The sequence below is a fragment of the Vicia villosa genome, linkage group LG6, assembly GCF_029867415.1.
Source record: "Vicia villosa cultivar HV-30 ecotype Madison, WI linkage group LG6, Vvil1.0, whole genome shotgun sequence".
Classification (NCBI taxonomy): domain Eukaryota; kingdom Viridiplantae; phylum Streptophyta; class Magnoliopsida; order Fabales; family Fabaceae; genus Vicia; species Vicia villosa.
In genome coordinates this window covers 155,980,175-155,995,194 of record NC_081185.1, presented here as the reverse complement: position 1 = coordinate 155,995,194, position 15,020 = coordinate 155,980,175, and the positions used below count along the sequence as shown (strand labels likewise).

Sequence of the window (15,020 nt, the reverse complement as noted above, 5' to 3'; positions counted from 1 at the left end):
TTATCTTTTGCACCAAATGTTCCACTCTCATTGGTCCACCAACTTTCTACAACATAATACACTATCTCATTCTCTCTCTCCTTATAAAGTACAATTTCAATTGAAAATATAATATAGTTGCATATTTATTATTATTATTATTATTCATTTATAATTGGATCATTAATTTTAAATTTACATGTTTTTAAATATATTTTATACAATATTAAATAAATTTACATAATATTATACTGTAGTTTACGGGTCACTATCAACATAATACATATTTTATTTAGTTTTTCAAATGTTAAAATTATTTTTATTCTCTTTCCGTTTCATGGATCAATTTTTTTTGTATAATTATTTAATAATTAAGTAATTCATTTTAGATTTATTTGTATAATGTATTTTTTTAATTTTAGTAACATGAAAAATGTATTTATCTCACGGGTCACTAACAAGACGATATTTATTTTAGTTTAATCAATTATTATTTTAATTCAAAAGACAAAATATTTATTTTTAAATATTAATTTTTTCTCTATCTCATAATTATATTTTTTTTCTTCTTTGTGTATGATTATTTAATATAATTAAATCTATATGATTATTGTTCATTTTAAAATAAGTAAATCATTTCAAATTTAGTATTTATATCTAAAATTTTACGTTTGTATTTGATACTATCTAAGTGATATTACATTAAGACTCATTCATGTGTTATGACATTAACAAATATTTTGTTGTTATTTTTTTTTATTTCATGATTTTTATTTGAAGATTCTAAATTACTACATATTTTTTATTTATTTACATAATATCATAATTAAATTACCCATCCTCAAAATATATGTCGGTAGAATTGCAAAGCATTGTGAAATTGACTATGAAAATCTTATTAATAAAACTTTTTTCTAATGTTAATTTCCATTTTATATATACAATTTGGTCAAACTTTTTTACTTCACATTTTTTTTTATCATTCAAAAAATACTACACCATAAATAATGCACCCATACGACAGCACGGGTCTCTGACTAGTTCTTATACAAAATCTTAAGTTCTTAACTCACTAGTTCCAACCATGAAAACAAAAATTAAAAGTGAGAGACAATATGGCAACTGAAAAAATGCCAATAAGTTCAAAAAAGCGATTCTCACCGTAATCTTTAACTAGAAGACTCAATAATTCGTGACAAGACTATAGTTTTATTGGTTGTATTAAAAGCATGCGTCAACCATAGCAAACATACCCTATTTTCTTCTATACTTTTGGGCGGCGGAAATTATTTCCTATTGCATCTTCATTCACCCAATTCTCACATGTATTGCACTTTCATATCTAGAAAACTAAAATCTCAACCAATCAATTTCAATTCAATTCCACCTAAAAGTTCATTCTGCCTAAATCTCACTCTTTTATTTTTCTTTTATTGATTTGAAAATTAAAAAAAATGTAGCTATATAAAGGGTTGAATTGATGTGTCCATTACAACATTCCAAAAGTTCATTCTTTTCAACTTTTCAACTACAAATAATTCAATCAAGATGGAAAGAATTTCAAGTTTGGTTTCTTTGATGATATCTTTTGGTTTAGTTTTAGTGATTGGAGTCATTGTACCAATTGGAGCTGAGGCTAAGCCTAGAGCTTTCTTTGTATTTGGTGATTCACTTGTTGATAGTGGCAATAACAATTATTTGGTCACTACTGCAAGAGCTGATTCTCCTCCTTATGGTATTGATTACCCGACCGGTAGACCAACCGGTCGATTTTCTAATGGTCTAAATATTCCTGATCTTATCAGTTAAGTATCGTGTTCGTTTTTAACTGTCATTTTAACAATTTATTGTATTCGATAACCATATATTAAAAATAAGCATGCAATTTTTATGTAATTCTCTCATCATTGCTCACTAACCTAGCTGGTTTGGTTATCAGGTCAAAAACTAGGTGCTGAGTCTGTGTTGCCATACTTGAGTCCGCGGCTAAGAGGCGAGAAGCTTTTAGCCGGAGCAAACTTTGCTTCGGCTGGAATTGGCATTCTTAACGATACCGGAGCTCAATTTGTAAGTCTTCGGACTAGCAATGTATATAATCAAATCAAATGTAAACTATGGTTGATGGTAATGACTAATGACATGCTTTTTATTTGCAGCTAAACATAATCAGAATGTATAAACAGTTAGATTACTTCGAAGAATACCAACGTCGAGCCGCCTTTCTAATTGGACCAGCCCGGACTGGGACATTGGTTAAAAAGTCGTTGGTCCTCATCACTGTCGGTGGTAACGATTTTGTAAACAATTACTATTTGATACCTTATTCCGCAAGGTCTCGCCAATATTCGCTACAAGATTACGTCAAATTCCTCATTATAGAGTATCGTAAACTCTTAGAGGTAAATTACCAAACTCTTTAATTAATTTATCAACAATCAGTTATCAGTTATAAACTATCAGTCTTTTATTGCAGAGACTATATGATCTAGGAGCTCGCAGAGTTCTTGTGACGGGCACGGGACCATTAGGATGTGTTCCAGCCGAAATGGCGATGCACGGAACAAATGGAGGATGTTCTGCCGAGCTTCAAAGAGCTGCAACATTGTACAATCCTCAATTAAACCACATGGTACAAGGACTCAACAGGAAAATCGGCAAAGATGTTTTTATCGCTGCAAATACCGCACTAATGCATAGCGATTTTGTCAATGACCCCAAAGCATTTGGTAATAGCTTTAGTCTCTAGAAAATTATTGTATACGAAAAAATGATAACTCGTCTAACGTGTTTATATTGTTGGACAGGATTTACTACATCAAGAGTTGCATGTTGTGGACAAGGACCTTACAATGGGATTGGTTTGTGCACACCGATCTCAAATTTATGTCCGGATCGAGAGTTGTTTGCATTTTGGGATCCATTTCATCCGTCCGAAAAGGCGAATAAAATTATAGTGGAGCGAATAATGTCGGGTACTAAAAAGTACATGAATCCGGTTAACCTTAGCACCATCATGGCAATGGATGATACCACATGACAACATTTGCAATGTTTTCTTGTAATATGAAATTTGAATTTGGTTTTAATTTATAGTTTAGTTTGAATTTGAATTTTAGTATCGATCATTCTAAGAATGATTGCTATTGAAATTACACTGATGTTGAGAATGATAATCGCATCGTGACTTTTTAATATTTAGTTTCTATTAAAGTTTTATTTAAAGTTTAGTCCTTGTATATTTGCTATTTGCAAGAATGGTCCTCGTTCATTCTCCAAACATGAAATATTTCAATTGAACGTAACAATACTAGAAAGTAGATATAAAAAAACTAAATTATTGTGACTCATAAGAAACAGAATCATGCGTTGAAAGAATCATAAAATTCAATTACGGTTAACCAACAACCAAAAAGAAACTACAAGACATCTTCATCCAAATCACAAATTCAACCAACCATTATGCTTATCCTCACTCAAAGTGGAACAACATACTAGTAGCATTCTAAACAACTAAGCAAAACATAAAAAAGGAAAAAAAATGACATGTTGGTCATATGGTTACATATTCATCCTTGTAGTGATGGAGCTGTCAAGGGGGTAAATTGGAGAATTGGAAAATATCTTGGGCAACTATGATTTTTGGATTTTGATTTGGAGATTAAGTTTTATTGTGATTTTAATTATTTAATTGCTTAAATAACTTAAAATAGGCTAAATAATTTATTTTTTAAATAATTCAAGATTTTAAGTCATCTTATTCTTGGAGGTCTCATCAGTGGTAATATCCATGTCATCGAGTACATTTGTTAGTATTTAATTTCTTTATTATTTGCATTTTTCTGATTCATATTTTGTAAGTTTGTTAGAGACTTTTGATATTAATAAAATTACTTTCTTTCTTTTTTTCTTTGATCTCTCTCAAAGAGAGGATTTATGAGTTCAATGGTCAAATATTAACAGGGTGTTAGGAATGAGCAAAAACCACAATGCAAGTTAGATTTCATCAACGAAAACCCTAGTTCGCCGATGATATTTGCGAACAATTTCGGACAAATCGGTGGAATGAGCTAAAACCAAGCCAAAAGAATGAAGGAGTGAGTAAAATCTCCAAAGAGGAAGAAAATAGAGACTTAGTGAAAATCTGAAGAAAAGGCAACAAAGAAAAGCAAGTTTGTCTATGTTTTTCTTGCGGCTACGATGCTCTAATTGTGGGCGCGATGACGTTACATCACGACGGATACTAACGCGTACGCGATGAGACACTTTTATGACACGCACAAACTTCTATATAAAGGAATTTTGGCTATTTTTATAGGGGTTTCGAATTTGAGAGAGAAAGTGATGACCAGGAAGTTTGGAACACGAATTTGGAGAGGATTAAAGCCATAAGTAGCTAAGATATTTTGAATAAGGTCTTTTGAGATGAACCTAAACAACTAACAAAAAAAGATAAGATACAAGAAGGAAAAGATAACACGTGAGTTACATTGTTGCATATCCATCCTTGTAGTAATGGAGCTGGTTGAGAGGTAACTTGGAGGGTTAGAAAATAGCTTAAGATTTTGGATTTTTATTCGGAGATTAAGTTTTATTGTAATTTGAATTAATTAATTGCTTAATTAACTTAAAATATGTAATTGTAAAATATTTTATTTTTTAAATAATACTATATCTCGAGTCATCTGATTCATGGGTGTCACATCATTGAAAATTTTCATGTTGTTAAGTACATTCAACATTTCACCATCCTCGATTCCCCATTATCATATTTTTTTAACAACGATGAATATTTTTTGTTTCGTTGAATATATGGATAATTGACCTTCGAACAAAAAAGTTTATAGGAGTTGTTCCTACCCGATTCAACCCTATCAGATAATTCTAGTCTCGACCCAAACTAATGACCTGAAAGAAAAATAGTCCACAAAGTCAGAACAATGACGTTAAGGGACAAATATCATTCATCAAACATAAGATTTTAGAATCAAGCGAGCAGGTCTGGGTCCACCCTAAAGAAATCACCCGATCCAATAAAAAAGGATGAAAAAAGGACATTCAAATAAAAAATGAATTATATATTGCCACATTGCATTATAAACAGTCTAGATGAAGACTAAAGAATAAGGGTAAATAGAAACCCTAGGAGAATCCCTATAAAATGGGGATACATACGTCAAATCAAGTACATACAAAACTTCCATGAAGAAACTTATACCTCCTATCTCTAACGATAACGAACTTGGGCGTTAGAGTATGTGCATGTACCCCCCTCTTATTTTCCAAAATGACTAATGGACGAGTAAAAACAATCTTTGAGACGTCCATGGATGGATCATTATCGCCGTCTTTGGAGTAAATAACATTTTAAACATCTTATCAAAATACTCGGTGAATCGCGAACTGTGGGAGAATATAGGCTTGTAACTTCAACTATCCACAATTTGAAGCAAGCGTGATCGTAAGAGTAAACCAGCGTAAAAAAAGAGGGCATCATGACTTCATTTTCGGTCCAGATAAATAGACTTGACAACCTAGAGAGTTGAGGCCCCAACACATGTTCCAAGAGAAAAATATATTTGTTCCCTTAAGGTTGCCCATGTAAATCCAGATAAGGGACACATTGACTTGTGGAAATTTGTTTTATAGGTTTAGTGATCAAGAAAGCTCTCTTGTAATTATATATGCTTTTGATGATGACAACTAAAAACTAAAGTCCAAGCATAATAGGCGGTTAAAGATGACTAAGCTAGGGTGTAATGATCACTACAAAAGTCCTCCAATGATGGTGTCTCGGCGCAAAAAATATCCTAACGCATTGCTCGCTCGAAATACAACATTGTCGCCACCGAAATAAAGAAATACCCGAGCGGGTTTGGGAGTCGGTTATGCAAGGGAAATGTATTAGCACGGCTCACATCAGTTGTACTCAACGGGAGCCATTTAGTTAGTTTTGCAAAAGAAATGTTAGCTTATATTATTTGCGATCTTCTACTTATTATGCGAGAAAAAGAAAGAAATAATTTTTTTTGGAGTTTTTGTTATTGTGCCTGACAAGATTCCAAAATCCCGCTCCTACATATCTCTAGGTGCGATAGAAAACTCAAGGCTATGTGGTTCTTGGTCGCATTCGAACGCAAAACATTGTTTCCCAAAACATGGATAGTTGAACATCTGCGTCACTTCAAGAATGAATGACTGAATCTAGATTAACACATATTCTTTCCATCATCGCATTCGAGTGGAAAACGTTTGATACTCACATGTGGAAGCGTTGTTTGCACTATCGCGGAATGGACGGTGTGTCTTTTGTTTTATGATAAAGTTTAAAATTTAATAGCCAAAAGGATAAAAGGTTTGAATGAGTTGATATTGTTTTTACGTGGGAGACAAACATCAGACCACAAGCTAAGTACGACCAACAATTCAAGTACTCGAGAATCAGAGAAACAAGTTCGTCTTAATTAATTAAGATAATGCTTTAATCAATTAATTTTATACTAACTAAAATATAAAATATTTTTTATCGAATTCAAAAGTGTATTGAAATTATTGCATTAAAATGAAAATTAAAAAAAATGGAAATAAGAAGTGGATGTGTTAATATCACGTGGTGTATGCATAAAAGAGTACCAGGCCGAAACAAGGAGGCCCCAGGTTGAATATCACGTGGTGTTATCATAATAGATTTTTTTTTATCTATTTTCCTTTATTTCCTTTACTATTTTGAATTGAAAATTTGAATGTAATGTGAAATTGGTTAATGCTATTTGGTTGCTACTGCTATGGGTGAAACGTGAATGAAAGATGCAAGGCAAAGTGGTCCCAAGTTGCTTGGCTCAACTGGCTTGATAAGACTTAGCTTCAAAAGGCTTTATAATTTGACTTCAAAATTGAGAAATGGCTTTAATCTTGACTTAAATTGGCTCATGAATCATGACTTGAAACTATTTAAATCAAAGCTTGAATTTGGCTTGACAACTTGGCTTAGAAAATGCACTTGGAAATGGCTAAAAAACTCACATGAGCATAAAATTCTTTTTGTACTTTATGTTGAAATAAAAAAAAATAAAATATGGTTAAAAACTTAAAGACAAAGAATCAAATTAGCTTGAATTTATATTTTAACTTTGAATTAAAAGTTAAATCAACAATAATTATGAAAACTGAAATTAAATTTTAAGTATTGACTTTGACTTTTTTTTTTTGAAATAAAATGGACTAAATGGAAATGATGCAAAGTAAATGAAATTTGACTTTAAAATGATGAAGACTATGGGTGGCATGGTTGACTCTTATTGTTGACTTTTTTTCTTTCAAAAAATGAAAAATGCATCAAATGAAAGAATGTAGTGAATAAGGGGCAAAATTGAGGATAGACTGATGGCACTAAATAAGAATGCTTCTCAAACCTCATCTTCATGAAAAAACTCAAGCAAGTGTCTGTATGACTGGATTATCTGACAAGTTTTGAAGCTTCAGAGTGAGAAAGAGAGAAAGTGTGAAAACTTGCCCTATCGTGTCTGAATGAATAATATGTTGTAAAAGCATAATGGTTTTTTTTCCGTAAAGTTATATGGTTAACCACACACACTTAAACAAGTTTTAAATCCATTTTTGTTTAAAAAAATATTTCTAAAAATGTCAAGAAGTCGTGGCAGTTGAATTGGGAGCTATTAGAAAAGTTATAGGCAAGTTTTTGTATCGGCCAATTGATTGGAACTTATACCAATCGATTGAGTTAGTGCAAAAACGTGCCCTAAATGTCTAGGACAATGTCTTAAATGGTAACATTTGTATATCTTTTCTTTCCTTTTACAACTTTCAAAATGGTTATTGGAGCATGGTGCCAATTGATTGACTCGTTAATTTTGGCCATAAAAACTTTCCTTTTTTGTGCCAACCTATAGCCTATAAATAAAAGTCTCTTCTGTCATATTTTCATATTAAGAATCTTGAGTCTTCATATATCACTCCTTACTCTAAAAATATTTTCTTTACTTTCTATCACATGAAATTAGTCGTAGCGCTTTGAGAAAGTCCTTCGTGTTTAGTGAGACATTTGTGTAATTACGGAAGGGTAGTACTATAAAATCTCTAAGGAATATTTTTTACCTTGGTAGAATAAATTTTCCATTAGGGATCGTTTGTTTGGGTTCAAAAGCTAAACCCGCTTAAAAGCTTTATTTTTGGAGATTTAGGCTTCTAAGTCCTAGGTTCGAAAGCTCAGACCGTTCAAAAGTTTTCATCGATTCGAGATCAAACCAAATTAAAGTCTCAAGTTGGTTTGTGGTTATCTTATATGAAACCTCGGTTCAGTTTGTTAGCTCAGCCTGATCAAAAGATTCCATTGGTTCGAGATTATCTCGGATTAAAATTTCAGTGGTTCGAGGTCATCCAGTTCAAAACCCCAATTAGACTCGTGAGCTCTACCTGACATAAAAGCTTTCCTTAGTTTGAGATAAGGCTATGTAAAATCTCGTTTTAGCTTAGAGACTAACCACTTCAAGTTGTTGTTTGGAAGGAATACTAACCGCTTCTCTCTAGTGTTTGCTGTTTGATTGGAATCTATCCTGAAACTTCATTTTTCCTCAAACTTCATTCTTGACTGAACTTGTGTAATTTATGGTGTCTCCTATCTTCCCTTAACTTTTACTTTTGACAATTTAAATTTCTGCAGCTTAATCAAAAACATTTTTAAAAATGTTTTTAAATTCTGAAAATAATTGTAAATATTTTTTAAACAATTTTTTTCTGAAACACACAATTCACTTCCCTCTTGTACGTGGAGTCACATGTCCAATAAGTGACATCAGAGTCTAACTCCTGTTTAAGGGCTAATTGTCTCAGGAGAAATATGATTTCTAACACACTCTTAAACAAGGGACCTTTCATAAACACACCTCCACCATTTAATTGTGTTAAGTTTGAATTGTGGTAAACTAAATTTAGAATTTTTATTCAAAGCATTGGTTTGAATCGTGAAAAACCTTAATCAACGGTATGTTTATCCTTACTCACCAAGTAAACGTAGAAGTAGTAGATAGTCCCGGTTTCCTTTGGACCACAGAAGAAAAATAAATTTCTAAATAGATTTCAAAGCTAATAACTTTATAGTAATGATAGTAAATTCCTTTATAGATATAATTGTAAAATTGAAAGGAAATGTGAGATACTCTTAAAATGATATATGGAGTTTCTCCAAGTATCAAATAAGAGAAGATGAACACACGAGGCGAGGAAGATGAAGATATCATTCATCAATATTTTTCAAAGTTTAGAATTTGTTAAAAATTATACTGGAACTTTTGTCACTAATCAATATCTAAGAATTAAAAATTGGAAATATAACTCAATCCTTAAATCAAAAGATGAGAATGTTTGTAAATCTCAAGAAAAATCAAAGAAAGAGAAAATCATAGAAAAATAGAACGAACTAGTTCAATTACTTTGAGATGAAGGTACAAGCTCAAGCACAAAAGAATCATCAACTTCTTTGATATCGTATCAAAAAACTCCCATAGCTTCCTTTGAAAGAACATAGTCAGTAGTTGAACGATCTTTGGAAGATTCAGCATCAAATGAAGGATCTTCATTTGTAAGAGGTTGTGATGAAGAAGTATCGTCCAATGAAATCTTCAATAGAAAAGCTAGTGCGTTTGATAAAAAAAATTAAGTGTGACTTAATCGTGATACCCCATTAAATATAAGGACATTATTCTTATAGTATTCCTAGTTAAGCTTTATTGTGAAGTGAGATATCATTAAAGGAATAAGAGTATTATGTTGATAGACTAATGATCACATCTCACGAATCATGGATACATAGTTATCAATTCTCTGCATAGGTTTTTGGACTGATCAGGGGGTGAACTCTTGCATCTTCACTGAATGGCTTCAGAACTCTATCCTCTGTCTGCACCTATAATAGATCGAGTGTTTGCCTTAGTTCAAAGGTAGGTTTTAGAGTTTAGTTATGTAGTGCTCTTTTGATGGAATATGATCTGTTGATGGTGAATTTGGTGGCTTGAGTTCTAACTTGTTTTCAGCGAGGTGATTCTTGTTATCAACTTGGGTCTTGTATATGCGGGGACCTCTTGATCAATAGGTCTCGTTTGTGTTGTTTTTGTAGCACTCTTTAGGTTTGGTGATAACTTTTGTCGTACTTTGAAGTTTATCACCTCATGATCAATAGATCTCGTTTGAGTTGTTTTTGTAGCACTTTTTAGGTTTGGTGGTAACTTTTGTCGTACTTTGAAATTTATCACCTCTTGATCAATAGTTCCATTAAAAAAAATTTATGCATATTTTCTTTTTACATTTATGCAACATATGATTGATCACGTGAAAAAATGTGATTAATTCAGTTAAATACATAATTAATTATTGTAGTTGAATTAATCATAATTTGAAAAAAAAATTAAATAACCAGGTTTAATAAAAAAATTACAAAAAAAAACCATGTTTTCGGGGTATTTACCAAAATGTCTAGGTTTGGGACCCCAGATAAGTGGATGCGCCAAATGAAATGGCGCATAGGTGTTGAAATAGGGTGCATGCGCCAAACTATTTGGCTAACCCTAATTTTCTAAGAGTTGGCGCCAAATGGAATGGCGCATTAGGTCATGATTTTTCCCTAAATGCCAAACCATTTGGCGCATAAGTGCTAGGTTTTTTTTTCATTTTTTTTATTTTTTTTATTAGGTAAGTGCTTATATATAATTTTTTTTTTAGTTTTTAAAATTAAATGTAGAAAACGTAAATTGGCATTTGGTAATCGAAAACGAAACAACGGCTTATTTATAAAAATCGGAAGTAACAATACATCGGTTACAATTGATTAAAGAAACGATACATCGACAACAATTAACTAAAGAAAACACAACAAAATGCTTAATGGCGTCCATCACCAAGATAGCCATATGTTCCGCACGAAGGTCTTGTTATCACACGTCTACCGCATTCGTTGATGCCGCCGCGAAGCCTAGAACCACCCCTACCCCTACCCCTCCGTGCTTCTTGCTGAGTCTGTGTCACTCGTAGTAGTTGTTGCTGCTGTAGTTGTAGTTGTTGTAGTTGTTGCCGTTGTTGTTGTTGTTGTTGTTCTTCTTCTTCTTCTTCAGGTTGTTGTTGGGGTAGGATGTAGTTGTGAGCACGGGGGTCTATTAAGTAGAACGGATCTGCAATAAACAAGTTAGGGGTGGTAACTGTACGGTACCAACTCATGTACTCGGCAGACGGTTTCATCTCAAGATCACTGACGGGGAAGTTGAGGACATATTGGCGACGGTCCTTCCACATCTGGCGCCACACGGGTGCAAAATCCTTCCAGTTTTGGTGATTCCACTGATGGTTGACTCGTCTGAGGTGCCACACTCTCAAGTCAACTGGAGGGTCGGGTATACCTTGACGCATTCTGAACTGTAGCTTGACCCGGTCACTATGATGCATTTCGATGATGTTGTACCGGATCAGGCAACATGTTGTAGTCCAAATGGCTGCATCTGCAGCTCTAGGCTCATGGTCGCAATTGAGATATGGTCTCCATATAAACAGCATGTATAAGAGTTATACATTATTTCGAGCAAATATTTATAAAAAATACACTTATAAAAGAGCAAAAGATTAGAGATAATACTTGTTCGGGTCCTAAGTGATCAATGAGCTGGCGGTACATTGTGATATTTGACCGCAGATTTTTTGTGAAGTCCATTTTTTTCACGCAAAATCTAAAACGCAAATTAAATGTTTTAGTTAGAGTATATCATAATTCACTAATTCTGCATGAAAAATATGGTATATAAAAAACTTACCTCATTGCATACGGAAAGGTCCAACTGGCTTTGTTAATCGGGGCCATTATAGGCATCCTCCACCACCCCCACACCTGCACCAACAGAGCGCATCCATAGAATGTGCAAGAATCGTATCTTGAGTTCTTGCACATGGATTGGTACACCGTAGCCAGCACTGCAGACCTCCAACTATATAGACCAACTCTAGTAAAATTCATTAATAAACGAAGATGCATAAAATTAACAGTGTTACCAGTACTATCTGGAAACAAAACGTTTCCAATTAGCAAGATAAGGTAACACCTTGTTTTCTGAAGTATGGTCTCTTGGGGAGAAGCATCATCCAACCGAAAATTATCATAATATTCCCTTAACCTCTTAAGGTTAATACCCTGTCCCCTAGCACCAACTTGTCCCTCTATCAAGTCTATGCCCAATGCCTAAAAGCATATAGGGAATTTGTCTGCATTACACAACCATTAATTGCCTTACCGTCAACTGGAAGGCCTAGTAACATATGAACATCCTCCAGGGTGATGGTGCACTCCCCTGTTGGAAGATGAAAAGTGTGTGTCTCCGGCCTTCATCATTCTAACAAGGCCAGAACAAATTTGTGATCAATGGAAGCCTCAGCGATGGTGCTAATCGGTCCGAAACCAGCAACGTCCAAGTAGGGTCTTATGCGGTCGTCCGGAGCGATGATCGAGTGACTACGAGTCCAGAAATAGTTAGCGTCCTGAAAATAATTATGTATGCATGAGTATTCAGTTATTTCATCATAGACAGGTGCATGTTATTAACGTAATAGTAAAATACTTACATAGGATGCGATGTTCTCGGGGGTTCCTCGGTGCGTATTACCCATTGTTAAGAGAGACATGGTTGAGCACTGGAAATCTGGAATTTGAAAGCAAAATGATTATTGTGAGAGTAGATGAGTGAAGGTGGTGAGAAATCTGCAGAGGCCATGGTAGTATATATAGTGATGAGGCTTAAACGATAATAAGCTACATGCTAGACATGTCAACACATTCAAAGTTGCTAGGTGTTACTTGTGCAGAAGTGGTTGGCATGCATGCAACATAACTTTCGGTGACATGCATGCAGAGCAGAACTAGGTGCCAGATAGGGTTGCATGCATGCAGTATTAGGAGGAATCATTTCAGGAATCTTTTCAAGAATCGTTTCAGACGCATGCTAGGTTGCAGGAATCGTTTCGAACGCATGCGAAAGACTGAAATTATTAAGACGTTAACAGGTGGGGACCATGTGGGGACCAGGTGGGGACCACATGTACCATACATATGCGCCAAATGAAATGGCATAATCTTTCAAAATTTCAACTAATGCACCATTCCATTTGGTGCATTCCAGGTAAGGAAAAGTACATATGCGCCATTCCATTTGGTTAGTACAAACCCTTTTTTTTTTGAAAATTAGGGTTTATGTTTTTTCTTGTAGTGGAAACCCTAGTTGTGCTATAGACCGTAAGCCAGGCGTCCGTCCCTCTATAAATTAGGGTTTCTTGTGTGCATAAGACTACACACACAGAAAAAATGAGATCTCGAATAAGGCCAGATAGCACGCACCGGAGCTCTGAGCCTCCACCACCTGTGAGGCGGTTTGACTATCAACCGGACTATCGTCGAAGGAACGGGTACGTCATTTTCTCTCCCGTCAAACCTCCCATGCAGGTTATGTTTTGGAATATCCATTCCATGAACCAACTTAAGAGAACCATCCTAAGGTTTTTGGACGGGGAGTACAGTCTCGGCGAAGAAATCAGATCTATCAAGAGGCTTAGAACAAGGGGTGGTGTTTTTCTTGAAAGACAACGTTGGTGGGAGACTATGGAAGACGACATCCACTACACTCGGATGATGAAGGACAGAGAAGACATTGTTTTAACCGTTGTAATATCCTAGATGCCGCAGTTTCTTTATCATTTCTGTAACTTCTGTACCGTTCAATCAAATGCTCTTAGCATATTTCAATAAAATGATATTTTATCGTTACAAAGTTGCCAATGAGTATTTAAGTTATAAATAATTAACAAAAATATTTCCCGCCATATTTACCCGCTAAAACAAAAGTTGCTACAAGTGGTCCTCTCTTATATAAATAGAGGTGTGTGTGTGTGGAGTTGAAGTATTAACTCTTTTTTTCTTCTTACTGCAAACACTTAAAAATGAATTCAGTTTGGGCTGTAGTCTTTTTTGAGGAAGGTAGTCACATGCGGGTTTTCCTGAACCCGCATTGGGATTTCAAGAGAATTGTTAGAGCCATCAACATCGGGTTTCGTCAACTGGATGGTCCAACCAGGAAAGTTAAATAGATAGATTATCGTTGTCCATACATTATGTTGACGGATAATAACCCAGAAGGCACCCAGATGTATTATTGGGATCGTGTGAAAGACGATGTGGACGTGGATCTAATGTTTTGGACACACAGTGGAGAAGTTAACCGAGGCGTTGGAGATCCACTTGTTCTTGCAGTGATACTTGAGTAGTTTAGTTTATGTGTTGTTTTATTTGTTGCAATGTAATTTCGTGTTCTACCAGTTGTTTTGTGTTGCAAACGCTGGATCAATTAATTAAAATTAATGTGGTTGTTGTGTTAGTTGTGGTTGTCTGAACTTTAATTAAGCTAACAGACATATTTTAAAATACATTTTATAATTGAATAATTACTAAAAAATAGATAATATTTATAATTTCAAACAAATAAAAATAACATACTTTTAAAATATGATTATTCTTAAATTAACATATAACATATCGTATATATATATATATATATATATATATATATATATATATATATATATATATATATATATATATATATATATATATATATATATATATATATATATATATATATATATATATATATATATATATATATATATATATATATATATATATATATATATATATATATATATATATATATATGTAATTATATACATTTTTTATATATATTTCACTTTTTTTTTCTCTTCAAAGTGAAAGTTTATAATCTTTTGTTATAAATTAACTAGTAATTAAAGTATTAAAATCATCTTGAGAATATATAAATATAATGAACTGGGTCACATATTTTAAAATCTTGTGACAGACATAGATCAGCGTGCGTCTGTCTTTTACATTCAATTTGGAATCTTGTGACAGACATAGATTAGCGTGCGTCTGTCTTTTACATTCAATTTGGAATCCTGTGATAGGCATAAATCAGCGTGCGTCT

General features: G+C 33.6%; 1 protein-coding gene across 2 annotated transcripts; it reads left to right on the top strand.

The window, feature by feature from the left end:
- The first annotated feature begins 1,486 nt into the window (after positions 1–1,486).
- Positions 1,487–3,224, top strand: LOC131612885 (GDSL esterase/lipase At5g18430-like). 2 transcript variants are annotated; one of them, XM_058884632.1, is made up of 5 exons: positions 1,487–1,783; positions 1,919–2,046; positions 2,136–2,378; positions 2,453–2,705; positions 2,784–3,224. In XM_058884632.1, exons 1-5 carry the CDS (start codon positions 1,528–1,530, stop codon positions 3,014–3,016), a joined length of 1,113 nt encoding a protein of 370 aa, XP_058740615.1. In that variant the 5' UTR covers positions 1,487–1,527; the 3' UTR covers positions 3,017–3,224. The 2 variants fall into 2 exon arrangements, with proteins under 2 accessions (XP_058740615.1, XP_058740616.1); XM_058884633.1 differs by having other exon boundaries at positions 2,453–2,708; positions 2,804–2,925.
- Positions 3,225–15,020: the final 11,796 nt, after the last annotated feature.

Bases quoted from the DNA above. Each gene is read 5' to 3' on its own strand.
- LOC131612885 (XM_058884632.1), top strand. From the start codon at position 1,528: ATGGAAAGAATTTCAAGTTTGGTTTCTTTGATGATATCTTTTGGTTTA. The intron at 2,047-2,135 runs GTAAGTCTTCGG...TTTTATTTGCAG, and splicing joins ACGATACCGGAGCTCAATTT to CTAAACATAATCAGAATGTA. The intron at 2,706-2,783 runs GTAATAGCTTTA...ATTGTTGGACAG, and splicing joins CAATGACCCCAAAGCATTTG to GATTTACTACATCAAGAGTT.